This window comes from Echinops telfairi, unplaced genomic scaffold (assembly GCF_000313985.2).
Source record: "Echinops telfairi isolate 266 unplaced genomic scaffold, ASM31398v2 ScPeMD7_70;HRSCAF=299, whole genome shotgun sequence".
NCBI classification, from domain to species: domain Eukaryota; kingdom Metazoa; phylum Chordata; class Mammalia; order Afrosoricida; family Tenrecidae; genus Echinops; species Echinops telfairi.
Genome location: NW_022103968.1, coordinates 60,579,637 through 60,598,936, shown reverse-complemented (window position 1 = coordinate 60,598,936; position 19,300 = coordinate 60,579,637). Strand labels below are relative to the sequence as shown.

The 19,300-nt window shown below is 46.9% G+C and overlaps 1 protein-coding gene across 1 annotated transcript; it reads right to left on the bottom strand.

The window, feature by feature from the left end:
- Positions 1-208: 208 nt before the first annotated feature.
- Positions 209-15,867, bottom strand: SRGN (serglycin). Its single transcript, XM_004701386.2, has 3 exons — positions 15,761-15,867; positions 4,407-4,554; positions 209-1,155 (listed from the first exon to the last, which is right to left on the bottom strand). The coding sequence occupies exons 1-3, from the start codon at positions 15,834-15,836 to the stop codon at positions 918-920; spliced, it is 462 nt and encodes a 153-aa protein (XP_004701443.1). The 5' UTR covers positions 15,837-15,867; the 3' UTR covers positions 209-917.
- Positions 15,868-19,300: the final 3,433 nt, after the last annotated feature.

The window sequence follows — 19,300 nt, the reverse complement described above, 5'->3', positions numbered from 1 at the left end:
AGAAGAAAGCCTTTGACAAGTACAACCTTCTTACGAAGGCATGATTGCTTTCATTGTAGGACCGTAAGTAGGATTTCATTCTGGTTAGAAACAATTGCACTCATTGTAAAATAATTTTAAATATATTTTGTTGAGAAGATTTCTGAAACGTCTGAGCCAAAATGTGGTTATTCCCTGAGTTTAGAACAGAGATGCCAGACAATTTAACTCTTTGGTTATACTTCTGCTTTAATGGCATTAACAGTAAAAAAAAAACAAACAAAAAACCACAGATATTCAGGAGGGTGGTGGTGGTGCAGGGTGGATGCTGGGGGTAAGTAAAGTAGAGTGAGCTATTGAGAGCATATTGTGTTTTATTAGGTCTCAATTTTCTAACTGTAATGGCAATCCTACTTGTAAATTGACAATGCCTACTACTCTGTGAGCACATCCACTGGTAACGTTATAATAATTCCCTTCACACTGTCAAACACAAATAACCCACACCGTGTGTTGCATCTTGATTGTTGTTTTTTCCCTAAGAAAAGAGACATACCTGTCCTTGACAGAATCAGCTTCCTGATGGTAAAAAGATAAGGCCTGTCAACTTGGTTCTGAACTTGAATTGTTGTAAAGTGTAATTTATTCTTTAAAGCAACTTTATGGACAGGGAAGCTATGTGAACTTCACAGGTAGATTGGCTGAATATGTTAGGAAAGAAATACAGGCATTTTCCAGTACAATAGGATACATAATAGCAACAAAGTATGTAAGCGCATATACTTTCTAAAATCTGTGAGGAAACAGTGATGGACATTTCTGCTTTTTCAAATGTTTAAAATTCGCACAGAACCTTTTTATCCCAAGAGTAATCGTTGAACCGTGGTAACAGAAGTTACAGAACACATTGCCTGATGTCAGCTGGACAGACCTCTCTTTTATATAAGAAAATCCGCTTCTGCTAAATCTTGGTCCAAGTCCTGTTCCTGGGAGAGCAGATTTCTCTCCAGAGGGCGGAAGTTGGAAAAGAATGTGTCGTTTTCCTCGATTGGCTGGTATTCTTGGTCGATGTCTGCAAGGAAGCCACTGCCAGAGCCTGATCCCGAGCCAGAGCCTGATCCCGAAAAGTCCTCGGAAAGAGGGGCGATGTCACGCAAGTTCTGGAACCTCAACTTGCTGAAGGGGGACATGAAAAGAAAGGAAGCACGCAGTCAGGTTGGAGGCCAAAGGAAAAGCGCCATAACAGGATATTTCAAGATAAGGGGCAAATGCAATGAAAAAGGACACACATTTTCCAGTTTCAAACAAAACGTGCGTCTATCAAATCAGGTTTTCTGTGGGTTTGCACTTCCTTAGCTTACCTAACTCTGGCCCACGGCAACCCCGCATGTGCACAGCAGAACTGCTTTGTGACCTGTGGGAAGCGGAGTGCCAGCCTTCCCTTCTGGGCCCCTTTGAGTGGGTTCGAACCACACTCTGAGCTAGGAGTCTAGCGCTGAACCCTTTGCCATCTTTGGGAGTTACTTAAGGGACCAGTTCTTGAAAACAAAGGTCCTCTGTCCATTCTTCCTCTGAGGGAAAGACAAATATCTATGTTAGCCCAAACAGATGACATTGTCTCTTCATTTACAGTTTCAAAAAAGAAAAGAAAGTTCTAATAATTTACAGTGCTTCAGCAAAGTTCTCTCCTGAGAAATTCCTGAGAGCAGTGAAGAGTAGTATTTGCCAGCACACAACGTTGTCTCTCCCCCCAAAGACACATATCCAAGAAGTATCCTGCTTTTCATGGGAAAAGGGAAAGCTTCTGGGTCTGGGTTAGGGTGCTAGGTAAGAGTCCCCTCGGCATGGTGGTTAGAGTCCCCTGAGAACCAAATGACACCCCTAAGAGCAATGGTGCCACCCTAAATGGCAGAACGAGGCAACAAAGCATCAGAGCCAACAGGCAAGTTTCACGCACTCTGGGTAATGTTCTCAATGAAAACCATAGGTGAGGTAGTTAGTTTATTGTGCCAACCTGGCCGATAAACACATGTGGGATTAATGAAGGGCAGAGAGATAAATGGCTCAGCGAGCCTCGCCTTTCTTGTCTCTTTGATCATCGGACCAGTGTGCGGCTACTCTGCTTGTTCTTTGCCTCAATTTGCAAGCTACACTACCTGTGGGACACCTAACGCGTGGACTGTGTCGCTGTAATTTGAGGTTCCTTCAAGACCTGCTTTGCCACACCATTGGAATTTACATCTCTCGAGCTGGGGACTGTCGGACCCTGTCATCTGGCTGACTGTTGGTGACCTGCCTTGCTGCTTGCTGCCTGTGCCTGGATAACCTGAATTGCTCTACAGAGGACTACCCGGCGACCCTCAAGACTTGAAGGACTGCCAGTGTCTCACAACTGTCTCACACGAGTGAGTTTCACTGAGCCATTTGTACTGCTTTATAATTTAACTGTTTATTTCTTATGTTATATATCTATTTATCTGTATAAATATATATAAAATTATTAGCATTCAGGTTTTGTTTCTCTAGAGAACCCTGTCTAACACAATAGGTCATGCAGCATGCTAGCAACCGGTAAATGTTAATTGAGCATATCGCCCCTCTTCTGAGGACCAGGAAAAGAACAAGGATGGAAAAATAAGTCTCCTTTTTCTCTTCCCCAAGAAGTTTATAAGCCAGTGGAAAAGAGAGACAGTAAAAAGAAAAGTAAACCAAGAAAATGTTAAGCTGTGCTAAGTACTACACAGAGAGATAAAATTGACAAATGTCCTAGGCAAGGACCGAAGAATTGATGGATTTGAATTACAGCACTAGCGAAGAATATTGAAAGTACTGTGAACGATCAAAAGAACAAGCATCTGTCTTGGAGGAAATAGACCTGAGTACTTCTTAGAAGCAAGGAGAGCAAGATCTTGTCTCTCCTCCCGGCCGTGTTGTCAGGCAAGGTCAGTCCCCGGAGAAGACCACCATGCTTGGTCAAGTGGGGAGGCATTGCAGAAGGGAAGACCCTCCAACGAGATGGATTGACACTGCGGCTGTGGCTGCCCCCGGGGCTCAGACAGACCACGATGGGGATGGCGCAGGGCCGGGTGGTGCTCTGTTCTGTCGCACGCAGGGCCCCTATGCGTCAGAACCCACCTGACGGCACCTACCCACAGCCACATGATGGAAGGTAACCAGGCAGAAGGGATCAGTGTTGGAGTGTGGAGTTACACGTTACTGACTGGGATCAAATGTCACAGAATGGGATGGGGGTCACTAAGAGAAGAGGGCCCAGAACAGAGGCAAGTCATGCCAACAGGTTAAAGGTTGAGGACAGGGAGAAGAACAGTCAGGGAAGAGCATGGGAACCCAGGAGGAGGGAGGGCCATGGAAGTTCAGAGAAGAAAATGTTTCAAAGGAGGTGGTGGCTTCTGTTATGAATTGGAATCAACTCGATGATTGTGTGTGTGTGTGTGTGTGTGTGTGTGTGTGTGTGTTTACTGAAGGGACTTAAGCAAATAGAGAAGTCATCAGAAATCTGTCAACCTGGAGTAACAGAAGTCCTATCTCAGGGGGCTGAGGAGAAGATGGTAGAGACAGCCTTTTAAGAAGGGTTCTTGTGAACAGGGGCAGAGAATGGGGAGGAGGCAGAGTCAAAGAAGGGCTTTTTACGCAGGTGAGTGTGATGATGCCATAGGGGCGCTGAGTCACTCAGAGGGGTAAGTGCAGGGCTGCAGGGCTGCAGCCAGGGAGGGGGCGGTCCCCAGCCAGAAGGAGAGGTGGCTTTAGAAGCAGCAACTTTCAGGTCTAACGAGGACACCTTTTTTTTATATCTGACTCAGCAGGAACTGCTTATACTTGTGCTAGAAGGGATGTGAAGACAAAGGGGGGGCGTGGTGAGGTCACCCAAAGATTAGCAACCGCAAGAAGACCCTTTCTTCCCTGGGTTGGGGAAAGGATGGAAGGGAGGTGGTTGCCTGAGCCCAAGGCTGGTGGCTTCTGGGAGGGTCTGACCACATGGGCAGAGTGGGGGACACCCTGGTCTCTCCTCTTTCATGCTCTGCCATCTCCCTTTGTGCCCCAGCCCCCCCACCCACCCACCCACCCAGCTCAAGTCAGCCACCGACCCAGCACCTGATGAATACAGTCCCCAAGGTCAGTCTCCCTTAACACACAGTCAGGCTCGAGGACGACAAGGTGTGGATCTGCTGGCCGCAGACCTGGGCTCAGTCAGGATGCAGGGACCATGGGGCCGGAGACCAGAGGGAAAGCAGCATTGCCGAGGGTGCAGCTCCAGGCTGGGGTCTTCGAGAAGCAGCCCGGTGAGGACTGCGGTTTGAACGTGCAAACCAGCACCCTCCTCAGCCCTCCCGGCTCCATGCGGGAACTGCAGCAGACAGAGGGTGGGGGGACGTGATGATGACTTGCCCACCCCACAGTCCACTTACGAGAAAGGGTCGGTCCTCCCTGGGAGAATCCTGTTGGATTCCTCTGGAAGCAGGTTGAACTCCGGTCCCCTTTCGTCGATGCAGTTGGCAGAATTGCCGTCGGGGTTACAGCGGACCCACTGGTAGCGGGCTCTCCGCACAGGATAGCCTGCCCAAACAAGAAAGGCCGGGGGTTAGGGGTTAATGGCACCCAGCGGCTGCCCCCTCTGCCCCCGCCCCCCCCCCCAGAGACGCCTGAACTCTGTCCACTCCCCACGGGGGAGAGGGCCGGGGACAGACAGGCTTTGGCCCCCTTCGAGTCGCAGCAGCCACCACCGTTTGCCAGCCTCTCGTGCACATGATCTATGCACAAGTCCCTAAATGGTGCAAGCCGTCTGCGTTTGCTGGCTTACCTCAAAGCGAGTGGTGTGGCGCACCCCGGGGGCACCCTAGAGAAAGCCCGGGGGGCAGCGCTGCTCTTGCACAACAAGGATAAACAGCCGCAGCAGTTGGCACCCACGTTGTGCAGCCTCCCCACAACCCTTCTGTCAAGCAGGGGACAGGGTTGGGGATCGGCTGCTTTTGCCATCAGCGGCTCTGCGGCGGGCCACTGGCCAAAAAATTAAACGAGGAAAGACATCAGGAGCCGCCCCTGTGCCAAGGCCGCGGCAAACACTTGATGGCATTCGCTATTACTGTTTGGGGACTCTTACTCTCTTGCCCTGGTGGCCGAGCCCCTGCGCATCGGGCTAACCACAAGGACAGCAGTCTCCACCGGCGCCAGGCCGGGCCTTCTCCCCCCATAAAGGGTTACAGTCGCCCAAGCTTGCAGAGGACCCTTCACCCAGCCCTACAGGGTCGCTAGGAGCCGGGACCAACGTGATGGCGGTGAGTGAGTGACCCTCCTTTTACACAGGAAGACAAGTGCTCACTAGAGGGCCTGGGATTCACCCCAGATTGAACGCGTGAGCGCCCCCCCCCCCCCCCCCCCCGCCTTTGAGTAGAGATGAGTGGAATCCTGTTCAGAAAGGGTCTAAGAAATCGAGTGGGAAGCCGCAGAGACATGTGCATAGTCTTAGTCCTGATGTTTGAGGTCCATGAGGCATTCTTAGGAATGAAAAGGCACTAAAAAAATCATCTTAGAGGAGTCTTGGTGGTGCAGAGGATTAAGTGTTGGGCGGGGAAAGGCAAGGTTAGTGGTTCAAGCCCACCGGCCGCTCGGCAGGAAAACCATATGGCAGTCTGTTTCTCTAAACATCACAGCCCTGGAGACCGTTGGACTCTGTCGCCTAGGGTCCCAGGAGTTGGAGTCACCTTGGCGACAGTAGGCGTGTTCTATAGACACTCAAATCAGTCCGAGGGTTCACAAGAGCACAGAGTCACAGAGAAGGCGATTTTAACATCCTGGTCTGTCACCGAGGAAAAAGATGAGGCTCTGAAAGAGTCACTGTCTCAGAAACCCACAGGGGCCCTGTGGGGTCTCCATGCATTAAAATGGGCTCTCTGGTAGTTCGTTTTGAGTTTAAATCTGTTGTCATTTTTTATTTTTGTATGGAAAATACTCTAAACCTAGTGTTAGAAGGGTCTACGGGTGATTGTTAGCACAAAGTAAATTCCTTCCTTCAGTGGGCAAGACCGGTGAGCTCATCTCCATGCCTCACGCGAGCGCTTTATTCTAACAGGTGCTCTGAATAAGCACTCAGCAACAAAGAGCGCGTCTGGAGGTCTTGACAGCAGAGAAAGTGCTTCCAAAGCCCGGTCCGTGGCTGCTCCTACCAAGCGGAACATAAAAAGAACTGAAGGAGACAGAGAGAAACCAGTACTTCTTTTTTCTACCAGTGCTTTTTACAATCACTGCAGCAGTGTTCATAAAAACAACAGACTGTAAATGTAAACGTCCTTCCACCACAAAGTCGAGTAAACAACATAATTAAATAAACCTGCAGGCCTACAGTGCTATGCGGCTATTAAGAAGAATAAGGCAATTCTTTGTGTGCTGAGACGGAATCATCGGACAGATGTAACCCGTTGGCATCTAGTCGATTCCGCTTCCTGGTGTGCCAGAGCAGAACTGTGCTCCCCACGTTTCCCAGCGGCTGCTTCTGCAGAAGCAGACTGCCAGGCCTGTCTTCTGAGGCCCCTCTGCCCGGACTCAAACCTCCAGCCTTCAGGCTAACAGCCGAGCAGGTTTGTCATGAGCACACCCCGCGATTCCTCTCCCTGGTACATTATCAAGTTAAAGAGGCAAGGGGCGGTGTGCATATCACAGTATGTACCATTGTTATGTATTTGCATTTCTTAAGATTGATCTACATATATGCTTCATGTATAGAGCAGGTCAGAATAATACACAAAACACTAGTGACCTTTGTGAACACACTGGGGAGAGAAGGAGAGAGACTGGCTTTTCATAACGTTTTGCCCTTTTGATTTTTAAATAATAGACTTTATGTTACCCAACATCTTATCAGTTGAGATGTAAACGATAAAAACTGTTAATGAACTTTTTTACACTCTTTTTTTCCATTGACCTTTTGATTTTTAAAGCACATGCATGTATTACCCATTAAAATTAATTGTCTTTACTGTTCAACAGTCTTATTAGGGTTAAACTGACCCGACATGCAATAAGTTGTACTTATTTAAAGCATACAGGTTAACGTTTTGATACATATATATACGCATTAGGCTGCTATCAGCAAGGTTGGCAGTTCCAAGCCTCCAGCTGCTCTGAGAGAAAGATGGGGCTTTCTACTCCCGTACAAAATTACAGTCACAGAACCCCACAGGAGCAGTTCTACCCTGTCCTATAGGGTCCCTCGGGCTTGGCGTCAGCTCAAGGACAGTGAGTTTGATTACAGACAATATCGAACCATCACTACAGTCCAGACAACTAACATGTCCAGACCCCCGGCGTCTCCTGGAGCCCCATTGGCGTCTCTCCCGCTCATCCTTCCTTCCTGGCCCCTCCTTCCCCCAGATGACCAATGGGGAAAAAGAATGTAAAATATTTCACGAACAACTTTTAACTGCAGTTCCACTTGTATTTTCCAGCATCTTAGATAAATAGACTCATACAGCAACATGTCCAAATGTCCCTTGTGTTGACTGCAGCTACTAGCACAGAAAGGGCTCTACGTTTGATATTCCTCTCCCCTAAAATGGAGTCTATTTGGATACTCCCTGTGTCTACACTGCTTTCATTGTCTTTAAAAATAACATTCATGTTATAAAAGGAATATGCGCTCATTGTAAAGTTTTTTTAAAATGTAGAATAAAAGAAAAGATAATATATCTCTTACCTCGTTGCCCAACCACCTGAAGCCCATGCGCCAGTTCTGCTTTTCATCTACTGCCACCCCACAGCTGCGTTTCTGTGTTTACAGCTGAGTAGCTCACTTCACCAATGACTCTGCTCTTCAAAGACTACAAAACCGTTTTCAAAATGTCCTTTCCCTTAAAATGCTCGAGGTGTAGACTGAAACTCAATTTTTGTGCTAGCCAATATAGTGGATTAATTTAATATATACAGTCCTGTCTAGTTAGCATCAGAATATAAAGATGCATGAAACTACTCACCTTAGTGTTCTTTACAATAGGAGACATATTAAAGTCAAAGAATAGTAAATGCCCAGAGAAATGATGATACATTCATTCATCGTGAGAAAATATTAACCACGTAGTTAAAAGAGGAGTGGTTATGAATATGATTGTGCAGTATCATAGGGAAATCTATACTGAATGATGGATGAAAAAGCTGAGTCTCACTTTGTTTATAATAACCGCAACTATATAAACAACTGTTATTGTTAGATGCCGTTGAATCGGTCCCGACTCACTCCGACCCTGTAAACAGAAGGAAACAGAAGGCCGGTCCTGTGCCGTCCTCAGCACTGCTCTTGTGTTTGAACCCATTGCTGCAGCCATTGGGAATAAACTACACAAAACAACCGTGGTGGTATGGAGGTAATAAAATTATCGGAGATTCCCACCTCCCATTTCTGTTTCCAAATGGTAGTGATAAGCATTATTATAAAATATTAAGAGATTCTAAGTCATTGCAACACTATTTACCATCGCCCAAAGGTGTAAACAACCTAAATGCCCATCAACAGAAAAAAAAAAGATGAACAAAATGTGGTGCATACATGCAGTGGAATACTAACTACTCCGTCAGCAGGAGAAATCAAGTCTTGACTCGTGCTTCAGTATGGATACTGTGCGAATAAGTTAAACAAAAAGACAACTATTATATGACCTCACGAATATCAAAAAGACAAGAAAAGGCAAATTTCTAGAGACCGAAGTTGTTTAGTGGTTGGTGAGAGGGAGGGAGAAAGAAGAGGCTACTGGTGATTTTACAAATCTTAGTGATTAAGGAGTAGGCTGCATAGTCCATTATGGAATTACTTTCAACAACTTACACACGTGTAAACGTTGAATTGGCAAGCGCTATATGGTAGCTACACTTACAGCAGTGACCACAGAAGCTGCTGCCACTGCTTTTGTGCCACCTCACACAAGATTGGGCGCCCTGGTTGGGGTTCAGGGCCATGATGTCATGGGACATCCCAGTTACTGTAGCCTATTCATCTGTCTGCTGGTCTATCTCCTACTTCATTGCATAATGACTGGGGTCATAAAAGCCTGCAAGCCCACCTGGAGCATCAGGGAGCGAAGAAGAGAAAGGAGGAAGATATGGAAGGTGTATCAAAATTCCTGGAAGCAGCAGTCAAGCTATCCCGCGATATGTTACATTGGGCACATCTGCTGCCAAAGACCTCTTCGGGGTGTAGAAAGGCAACGACAGCGCTTTGAGGACTAAGATGCACCTATCCCAAGTCGTGGTGTTTTCGATCACCTCCTGTGCCCGAGTAAACCGGCAAATGAGTAAGGGACACTAAGAGGAACTGCTGCATTTGGATGATGGCGATGCTGAAAACAATTAAATATACCATGGACTGCCAGAAGAACCAACAGGTCTATCTTAGAAGTGAGACCAGAGTGCGTCATAGAAGCAAGGTGATGGCTTTGTCTTGCGTGCTTTGAACATGTGATTGAGAGGGACCAGTCCATGGGAGGCATCGTGCTTAGTAAAGTAGAGGGTCAGCAAAAAAGAGAAAGACCCCCATCCAGGGGGTCCCATTGACAGGAAGGCTGCAACAAGGTGATTCATCAAAGGAAGTGGGCAGTCTTTTGTATTTGGTGTCACTATCAGCCAGAGTCAACTAGATGACAAGCACCACCACCGTGGAAAGTGGCCTCCTGGCCTCCGCGAACAACTGCCTCCTCGGCCCCGAGACTAGAAGCATTGGCCGGTGCTTGGCTAACATTACTGAACATTGTAATCAAAGATTCTATAGAATATTCTTGATCAAAAGGAGGGAAATGCAGAGGAGAATTTCAAATGCTCGTGGATTCTACACTTTCTGGAGCTGTGGAACATGGATGACCCCCTGAAGCTATCTTAAAATCAGTCGGAGTTTAGCTTAACCAGCAAAAGTGGTCTCCCTTGAGCATCCTGCTTTTTAAGAACTACTTAGAGGGTATCAAATTGATGAGAGCCACTCAAAAGGTTTGATAGAAACACTGTGGGGCAGTGAGCTTATGTTAATGATGAGGATAAACCAGAAAAGGAAGCTGAGATGGTTACACAGCTCCAAGGATGTAACCAGTGTCATTAAATAGCACTTGTAGGAACTGTGTGCTTTGAAGTGGATATTCCCAACAACAGAATAGCATTTACAGAAGAAAACACTCCAAAGTAGAAAGTAAATATTCTCTCATTGGCTTTCTTTTTAACTACCAATCTATTTCAATCTTGCCAATGGTTCTTAATATGGCCTATAGCACCCTGTCTAGGACTGTCTGGGACTCTTAGGAGACAAGCAAGATGACATCACAAGATTTTCCTCTTATAGCTGTGTGATCTTGGCCAACTGACTTAACCTCTCTGTACCTCGATTTAAAATGAGGATAGTAATAGACTATCATTAGGAGTTGCTTAAAGGAGTAAACGAGATAATAAATGCTAGCGTCTTACTAGCACCATGATCAGCCAGCTAAACCAGTTGCTATTGAGTTAATGTTGTCTGTGTCTGTCAGAATTAGACCTGCATTCCCAAAGATTGTCCATGGCTATACGAACTTTTGGAAGTATGTTGTCAGCCAGGCCTTTCTTTCTTCCAACGTGTCTCTGGGTATATGCAGAGCGCCAGGCAGAGGTTGACTGCCTCCTCGTTCGTTCTCCCCTGGGACACAGCAGCACTAGTTGCTCTGGTGAGGAGGGGAGAGGGGGGCAACCCATTTGCAAGAGCAGACAGCTTCTTGAGAAGCCAGAATGTAAAGTCCACCCCACCCATTCCTACCCCTTTGATTCTCAAATTCTCCTATTTCAAAAGAAATGTATGCATTATTATTATACATCAAAGATTTCCTGTTTAAATGAAAGGAAAGCATGTGAAGCATCTAATATGGTCCCTTGTACACAGCAAGCATATTTATTTATTTATCTCCATCATTTTATTGGGGGCTCATACAGCTCTTAGCACAACCCATAATCAAGCACAATCCATTGTGTCACAGCAAGCTTTTAGTTGAAAAGTCAACTTCTCCAGCAGAGGGCGATATCTTCACACCTTATGCCATCTAGATAGCGCTGCTCTGGTTTGTAGAAGGGACCATGTATGGAATTTTGATGCTCTTAGAGATTTGTTTTTTTTTTTTTTTGAGATTTGTTTTTTAAAGAGGTAACATTCATTTCTATCTATACACACACACATATGTGTCTGTACACAACCACACACACACACACACACAACCCAAAAGACTAAAATCGTGGGTCGAGCATTGGGCAGCTAACTGCAAGATTGTCAGTTCAAACCCACCAGCCCCTCTGAGAGAGAAAGATGAGCTGGCTGTTCCCATAACAATGTGCAGTCTCAGAAACCCCAAAGAGCAGTTCCATTCGGCCCTATGGGGTCACTACGTCAATTCCATGGCAGGGGTGTAGGCTTTTGGGTTTATGCAAGATATTGTCCTTTTAACATGCAATCCATATAAAAAGTTATTAACGGAATCTTTTCATCCCTTTCCTTCATACTAAATCTCTGACGCCTAGTGTACATGTTGCACTTACACGCGTCTCAGATTGCACTTAGCACATCTCAAGTACTTGCTAGCCACAGGTTAGCGCAGCACAGGTCTGGGCTGCCCTCTCCACCTGGTGCTGAGCCTCTGAAGAATCAAGCTATGGAAAAATCCTTTTGGACAGGAACTAAAACACCGGAGAAAAAAGAACAATAATATATACATTTCCACTGGCCTAACAAAATTTGGTACTTTAAGCAAAAAAGTTTTTCCTTGAAATACAAAATTCTCTCAGTTCAGGCTCACAGCTTTTAAAAATGTATAAGGCCCACCCCCACCCGCACCACCCCCAGGGGATAAATAACAGAAATGTGGGTGAAGGGAGATGACGGACAGTGTAAGACATAAAATAGCAACAATAATATATAATTGGTCAAGGATTCATGAGGGTGGGAAGGTTGGGGAGGGAAGGGAAAAAAGAGCTGATACCCAGGGCTCAAGTAGAAAGAAAATGTTTGGAAATGTTGATGGCAACATATGTACAAGTGTGCTTAATACAATTGAATGATGGATTGTTAGAAGACTTATAAGAGGTCCCCCAAATAAAATGATTAATTTAAAAAAATGCTTAAAGAAATTGAAGGTAGATGACCTCAACCCCGAAAGTCCGTCTAAATTTGGGGGTGATGATGTTAAATGTGCTCCACAATAGAAAGCATGGTCACACACACAAAATTCCTGAAGGTGTCAGAAAGACGCGACAATCAATTCACCAGTACGGCTGTTCCTGGACGTGGATTCTCTCGCTTGCTCAGGCGAAATCTTATGGCTGTCCTAATTTAAGAAACAAAAGTAAAGATCTTCATGGACAATGTAAAAGGAGTGAAGTGACGTGTGGTGTGGGGACTCCACAAAGAGGAAGGAAAGGCACCACGTCAGCCCTGCTCCACCCTTCCCCTTTATCAGTTCTGACATCACCGCCCTTCCCACAGGCCTCCAGTTTTCAGCTGAGTTCTAAAATCTCCCTTCTCTGTGGTAGGGCTGACTTTTCCATGACAAAACCACACAGTGGGATCCTTGGATGGCACAAACAGTTAAGTATTCAAACCAAAGGCAGGCGGTTTGAACCCACTCTGAGAGGCCTGAGGAAAGGCCTGGGGCATGCTCCTTGAAGAGTCACAGCCTGGAACCCCCAGGGGTGCAGGTCTACCCAGTGACCGTGGGGTAGGCAGCGTTGGCTGGTTTCTTTTATTTCCTAACACCGCTGCCCCCACCCCTACCCCCTTACTGCCCATTTTATTTGAAGAATACCTGAGGGCCATAGTCTCAGAGGTTCATGTATCAGAACCAGGCCAGGAAGCCTGGTCTTTTACAGGATTTTAAATTTTGTTCCACATTTTTCTCCAACTCTATCCAGGTCTTCCTGTGTGATTCCTTTTAGAATCACAGACACCATCCGTTTTGGTCTCAGGGACGTGGAAGATGGGGTTCATGGACCCCATTAGCCCTTTGGATGAATTGCTTCATTGCATTTAAATTTTTCTCCCCTCTTCTTTGCCCCGGACAAGAAGAGACAAATTTGTTGCCATCATCATTCTCAAAACATTTGCTTTCTGCTTGAGCCCTTGGTATCAGCTCATTTTTTCCCTCCCTCCCCGCTCCCCGCTCCCTCATGAACCCTTGATAATTTATACATTATTATTGTTTTGTCATTTCTTACACTGTCCAACATCTCACATGTTTGGGCAATTTAAATAGAAATGGCTTTGCTTAAAATAACAACAACAGAAGCCAGTTTGATTCATTCGAAGGGGTAGCAATGCTTAAAGAGCAGCCTTCATCAATGAAGGTCAGTTAGAAAGTATTGTTACAAAATCCCAGAAGCCAGTTTTAAACAAAAATATCAAAATGTGAAGCTATTGAATCTCAACATATCGTTCATCTTGGTCTATAACGTCTGGAAGCAGTGTTTCCATCTCTCTGACCTTTCTATGAAAAATTATGTTCTTTTTGATTTAGACTACATCGAAGAGCAGTCTGGGGTCCTCCAAGCCCTTAGGTCATGTTCCTTTCCAACGTTCTTAGAGTGTGGGGGACAAAAAGAAGCCCGGAGGGTCAAGAACAGGGTTACCGACAGATGAGTGACGCTTTCTCAAGCACACACCCCCCCCAACCATTCTCGCTCCCCTCCAAGAATGAGCAGGTGCATTATCACCATGGAAAACATTTCCAGGACCCCACTTTCCCAGCCTTTCCCCCACCCCCACGGATGTTCTTTGCATTTTGTTAAAATTTCTTCATAACAAGCCAACCCCCCCTCCCCCGATCTCTTTGGCCCCTCAAAACATATTCACCATCCGCTTCCGAGCTGACTTCTCTGCCTTGAGTTTAGATTGCCCAGCAGATCCCCTCAGAAGCCACCGTTTCGATTGCACTTCGGTGGGGAAAGTGCCCGGATGTGGCAAGGGTGGGCCTGAGAGATGGCCAGCAGCCGTGCACTGATGGCAGAGACACTTTGAAACACATTCTGTGTGGAATCTCCGGTGATCCACATACGGACTGCTGGAACCCTAATTGCAATACTTGGGGGCCCACCTTTGTATTCTATCCAATTTCAGACTGCAGTCGTTCACCACTTCCTTTCTGTCCAATGACCACACACCACAGGCGGGACATGTTTGTGTGTCCCTGTGCCTTCTGTTACCTGGCGTGTCTAGGGAGGAAAACGTGGCCCTCGGGGGAAATTGGGAAACTAGGTAGCTAGCTCTGGTTGAGGTATTCCCAGGACGACAGACCGACGGATCGCCCTCCCAATCTCATCAGAGCGCTTTATTAGGAACATTTTCCCTCCAGTTGGCCTCTCTGAACACCCCCCGCCCCCACCAGGAAAGCTGTTTCTGACCATCAACAATGAACGCTCCCTAGTCAAGTGGCCAGTCGGCGCCCTGCCCAAAGGCAGACAACTGAGGGCACGAGGGGACGCTCAGGCAGTCCCGTCAAAAGTCCCCATGCTCAAGTTGCACCGTGCTCTTTCAAGATTAGTGGGAAGCTTCTTTCTTCCACATTCACCTAGCTAGAAGAAAGCCACTCCCAATGCTTCCAAAGGAGAGAGCATATTGGCGGGACGCAGCCGAGACCACCTGTCAGCACTCCTTCCACTGCCCTGGGAACCGGGGAGCATGTGTGTGCGCGCGCGCGCGTGCCACGGTGACTCAACATTTCCTTGACGATGTGGGGCGAACGAGTTTCTTTCGACGCTCAGTTCTCCACTCGTCTGCCTGTCTGTGACCTTCTGCCTCCCTCCAGCGGGACCCCTTCTTTCCCAGAGGAGACGGAAGCGCGTTTTCCTTACGAACGGAGAGTCTTCAGGGTCCCTGTCAGGAAAGGGTTGCCCTTGTTTCCACCTGACTAAAGCACCTTGCGTGATCGAGAAACAACCAGGGAGAAGGTCCCCGGGTGCCGTTTCTCCCAGCCATGAAACAAGTAGCAAACTTCTTTGGCCTCTCTATTTGTGTATTAGTTATGCCGAACCAGAGGTGAATGTTCCCTAAACCGTAACTTAAAAGTTACCTGCTGCTTTGATTAAACTCATATTATGCTTATATTAAAAGTTGCTCTCAAGTGCAGCACACATAAGAGAGATGACGCCAAATGAGCATGAATTGTTGCATATAAATATAAATAATCTGCTCTGTGAATCTTTGCCCGATTCACAATCAAAAGTTCAATATGTGTGCGGACACACACACACACACAGAGCCCACTTTGAAAAGAGGAGTCCCCGACGTTTAAAGCAATGACAGGGCACTAACACTCAGGCCGATGGAGCAGCTCCAGAGGAGGTAGAAACCCCCCAATACTGAAAGGCGCCTCTCTTCCACGCAGTGAGCCGTGGGTCATTTTCTCTATGCCTCCCCTAAACTTTTGAAACACAATGACAAGCTGTACATCTTCACATCAGAATAAAATAGCCCAACCCAGTTATTGTACGAGTGCACAGACTGCACCTGCTTCAGCATTTCATTTTTTTTGGGGGGGGGGGGCCACCGGGGTGGAGTCACTGGGTGGTGCAAAGTGTTAACAAGCTCAGCTGTTAACTCAGCGGTTCTCAACCTGTGGGGGGGGGGGGCTCACCAACCTTTGCAAACTCACCCTAGGGATTTCAGTCGCCCAAAATCCTGCCTCTGCACCCACAGCGACTCTTCTGCTTTCCCACATCGTTTAAATCCCACGCCTAAAACTGAGCAGCCTCGTGAGCTTGAAGGAGCCTCCCCTCCGGGCCTTACCTTCCACTGCGGTTTCCAGAAGCAGGATGAGGGAGAGAGCCAGGACCAGCCTGCTGCACCTGAGGGGATTCTGCATGGTGGCCCGCACACGCCAGCACCTCCCTCCAACCTCACACTTAGGAAATGGAGCAGGGCGAGCTCTGCCCCTTTGAGAAAAGTTCCCAAACCTCAAGCCCTCCCAGCACCCACGTCATGATTTCCTGAACAAAAAAGAAAAAGATCCACATCAAAACCAAAAAAAAAAAGAAGAAGCAAAATAACTATTCATGACCCATTGTGAAACTCTCCCCAGGCCTGCTCTTACACGTTTCAGGGGTTTTGGGGTTTTTTTGCTACTTGCCTGTTTAAAAAAAAAAAATCCCATTGAAACAGCAAAATCAGCATTTGGGGCAGTTTGTTTTTACTTTCTTCAGGGACCAAGAGACGCAGGTTTCAGCCGTTACACACCGCCGCCCTGTTGAGAGAGAAGGGAGACCTAGCCACCTGGCCCTCGCTGAGCATCTTCAGTGGAAGATCGCCTCCAGTCTTTTCAAGCTCCCGAACCAAACCTAGCAGCTGCTTCCCTCTAGAAGAATGACTTCTTTCTCAGAGGTCAGACCAGCAGCGTCCTCTGAGCCCCAGCGGCTCCCTTAGATCACTGGCACCCTCCACCTCAAGAATCTAGGGAGGCCTTCCACTTACAAAAGCCCCCTGCTCCCTCAAACCCAATATTTCCGGGGAAACGGAGTCCACGGATACTTTCTTCTTTTCTCCTCGCAAAGGTATTGAACTTGATGCTTGGCTCCTCTTGGTGGAAACTAGTTAGAAACCAGGAGCAAGGACAGGCTCTCCTCTTCGTAGAGTGTGGGGCCTCACAAACCCCACAAGCTAACTAAAGGGAAAGCCTTCTTCCTGGGCCCAGGGGTGGTGTGCAGACTCTTCTGGGGACCAAAGACTCCATAGTCAAGCCACACAATAGACACACCCTTTATCCTGCCCGGGGGGACCTGCACTTTTTCATTACGGCCTCAGGGGTCACCTGCTTCCCAGTTCAGCACCGGCTCCCCTCCAGCTCCCCCAGACAGTTCAAGTCTCATGCTCCACTTTCCATTCCCCTTGTCACCCCCGCCTGTTCTTTGATAGGAGGGAGGAGTTTCCCTTCCCTTGTTTTAGACTTCCTGCTGGTTCCTTTACCATTTCCTGACAAGAGGTTAATCGCCACTGTGCAGCTGGGGGTGCACATTTTGGCCCTCCTCAGAACCAGCCAGAAACGTGCCACCTACTTCCTCGGAGTAGAGCGACCAACCACTAACCTTGGCAAATCCTCTGAGCTCCCCCACTCTGCAGGATTGACTTGGGCTTGAAATATCAGTAGGTCACCCAAACCCCCCACACACACACCCAAACCCCCCCCACACACACACTTTTAAAACCTTGGCACCAAAACGATTGTTCCTGCCAATCTTATCCTGTCAACTCTCAGCTGATCAGAGCTCATGCTTTAAACATGGTGATTTGGGGGCCTTTTCCGTTTATGTCCCTTTTTTTTTCTGTCTCTGGAATTCAGGCGGTGACCTCAGAACATTCATACACATTTGTTCTTCTCCCACCACATTGACAGCTAATCATTTCCTTTTCCACATATCTTTTCTCTGGTCTCACTTTCTTGGTTCTCTTTCTAAGGACAAGTTCACACCAGCAGCCAGAAGGCCTGGGTTCGAACCCAGGGCCCTCCCTTACCAGCTGGGCGGTACTGGGCCACTGACTCTCCATGAGCCCATATCCCCGACAACGGGGTGGGGAACTCGAGGGGGCACCTGAAGGATGTTCTGAAAACCCAAGGTGTTGGCACCACTGAGCTGGGTGCTATCTTCTTGCCCATGTTTTTCTCCTTAAGCATCTAGGGCTTCCCCTAAACTTCAACCTCTCCCACTGCATGTTTTCCATTCATTCCAAAAGGGACAGTTAACTAGATCTCCTTCACGTGACATTCTGTTCATTTCCTGTGACATTGATACCCTTACTGCTGACAGATGACACTGGAGCCTGGCAGAAATCAGTTCCCTGTTGGCTAAGAAAGTAATGTAACTCCCCCAAAAGGAATATAAATCTTTTTTAAAAAATCATTTAATTGGGGGCTCGTACAGTTCTTATCACAATCCATACATACATCCATTGTGTCAGGCACATTTGTACGTTTGTTGCCCTCATCATTCTCAAAACATTTGCTTTCTACTTGAGCCCTTGGTATCAGCTCCTCATTTTTTCTCCTCCCTCCCCGCTCCCCACTCCCTCATGAGCCCTTGATGATTTATAAATTATTATTATTTTGTCATATCTTACACTAACGTCTCCCTTCACCCAACTTTCTGTTGTCTGTTGCCAGGGATAAACCTTTTTATCACTAACTATTGATTTCAGAGTGGTGTTTTTATAAAGAGGACTCACTTTTGAGAACTCAAACCTTCTCAGCATCACAACTCAGCAACAAGTTGAAGACAGATTGACGTCGTTGTCAGAAGAGACAGTGAGGGCAATACAGAACTGCTGTGAGGGGCAGCTTCACACACGCATTTGTTTGCAACAGCCCAGAGGCTTATTAAGATCCTAACACTCCGTAGCCTCTAAGACTTTTTCTTACCCCTTTCTTCCTTTTTCTTGAGAGGATCTTGACTCTGAACTGGCCAATTCACCAAAACACACACACACACACACACACACACACAGGCCAATTCACCAACACACACACACACCACCCCCACAAAGAGATCCTGAATCACACAGAGATGCCTCTGGAGGCTGAAAGGATGACCGTGGCAAGAATGTTTGCTTCTACAACTTAAAGCAATCTTAGAAGCCGTCTACTTAGCCCGCTCCGAAGAAAATAATGGGCGTCCAGAAAGATTACACGACTTGCCCCTGCAAGTGTCAAAATCAACTTGGTGAATGTCAAAACCAGGTCTTGCTCAAGGTTTTTAAGTTCGCAGCCCAATGATAAAAACTGATTCTTATGGATCACTCTGTTCCTTAGGATTTCTGAGACTATGCATGTTCACAGGAGCAGTTAGGCTCACCTCTCTCCTGTGGGAACGAACACCCATGAGCTTGAACCACATTGAACTTGAAGGGAGCAGTCCAATGTTTAACCCACGGTGCTACTGTATAGGGCTTCTTAATGCAGGGGAGATGAAGAATAAAAGATAAGCAAGGTGAAATATTGACTTCAAGGCGGTGCAGTTTGAGGAGGGATGACAAGTCAGGGATGGTGTTGGGTCGCTGATTTGCTGAAGCTGAGAAATGAGTACATGGAAGGTCCTTATATTATTTTCCCTGTTTTTGTACATGTTTGATAATTTCCATAATGAAACATTTAAAAAACAATTTGTAAAGGTATCATGATCTAGGTGAAACCCATATATATATATATATACACACACACACACACAAATAAGAAAACATCTCCTGGCTAAAAAAGGAAAAATGAATGAATTTGTGAGGAGTATAATTTCTTTAAAACCAATTCATTAATGAAGGGATCTCTTGGAATTCCCCTCTCTCCCC

Coding starts and splice junctions, on each gene's coding strand:
- SRGN (XM_004701386.2), bottom strand. CDS start 15,836: ATGCAGAATCCCCTCAGGTGCAGCAGGCTGGTCCTGGCTCTCTCCCTC. Junction 4,555..15,760: donor TCTGGAAACCGCAGTGGAAG/GTAAGGCCCGGA, acceptor TTGTTTGGGCAG/GCTATCCTGTGCGGAGAGCC. Junction 1,156..4,406: donor GGGAGGACCGACCCTTTCTC/GTAAGTGGACTG, acceptor GTCCCCCTTCAG/CAAGTTGAGGTTCCAGAACT.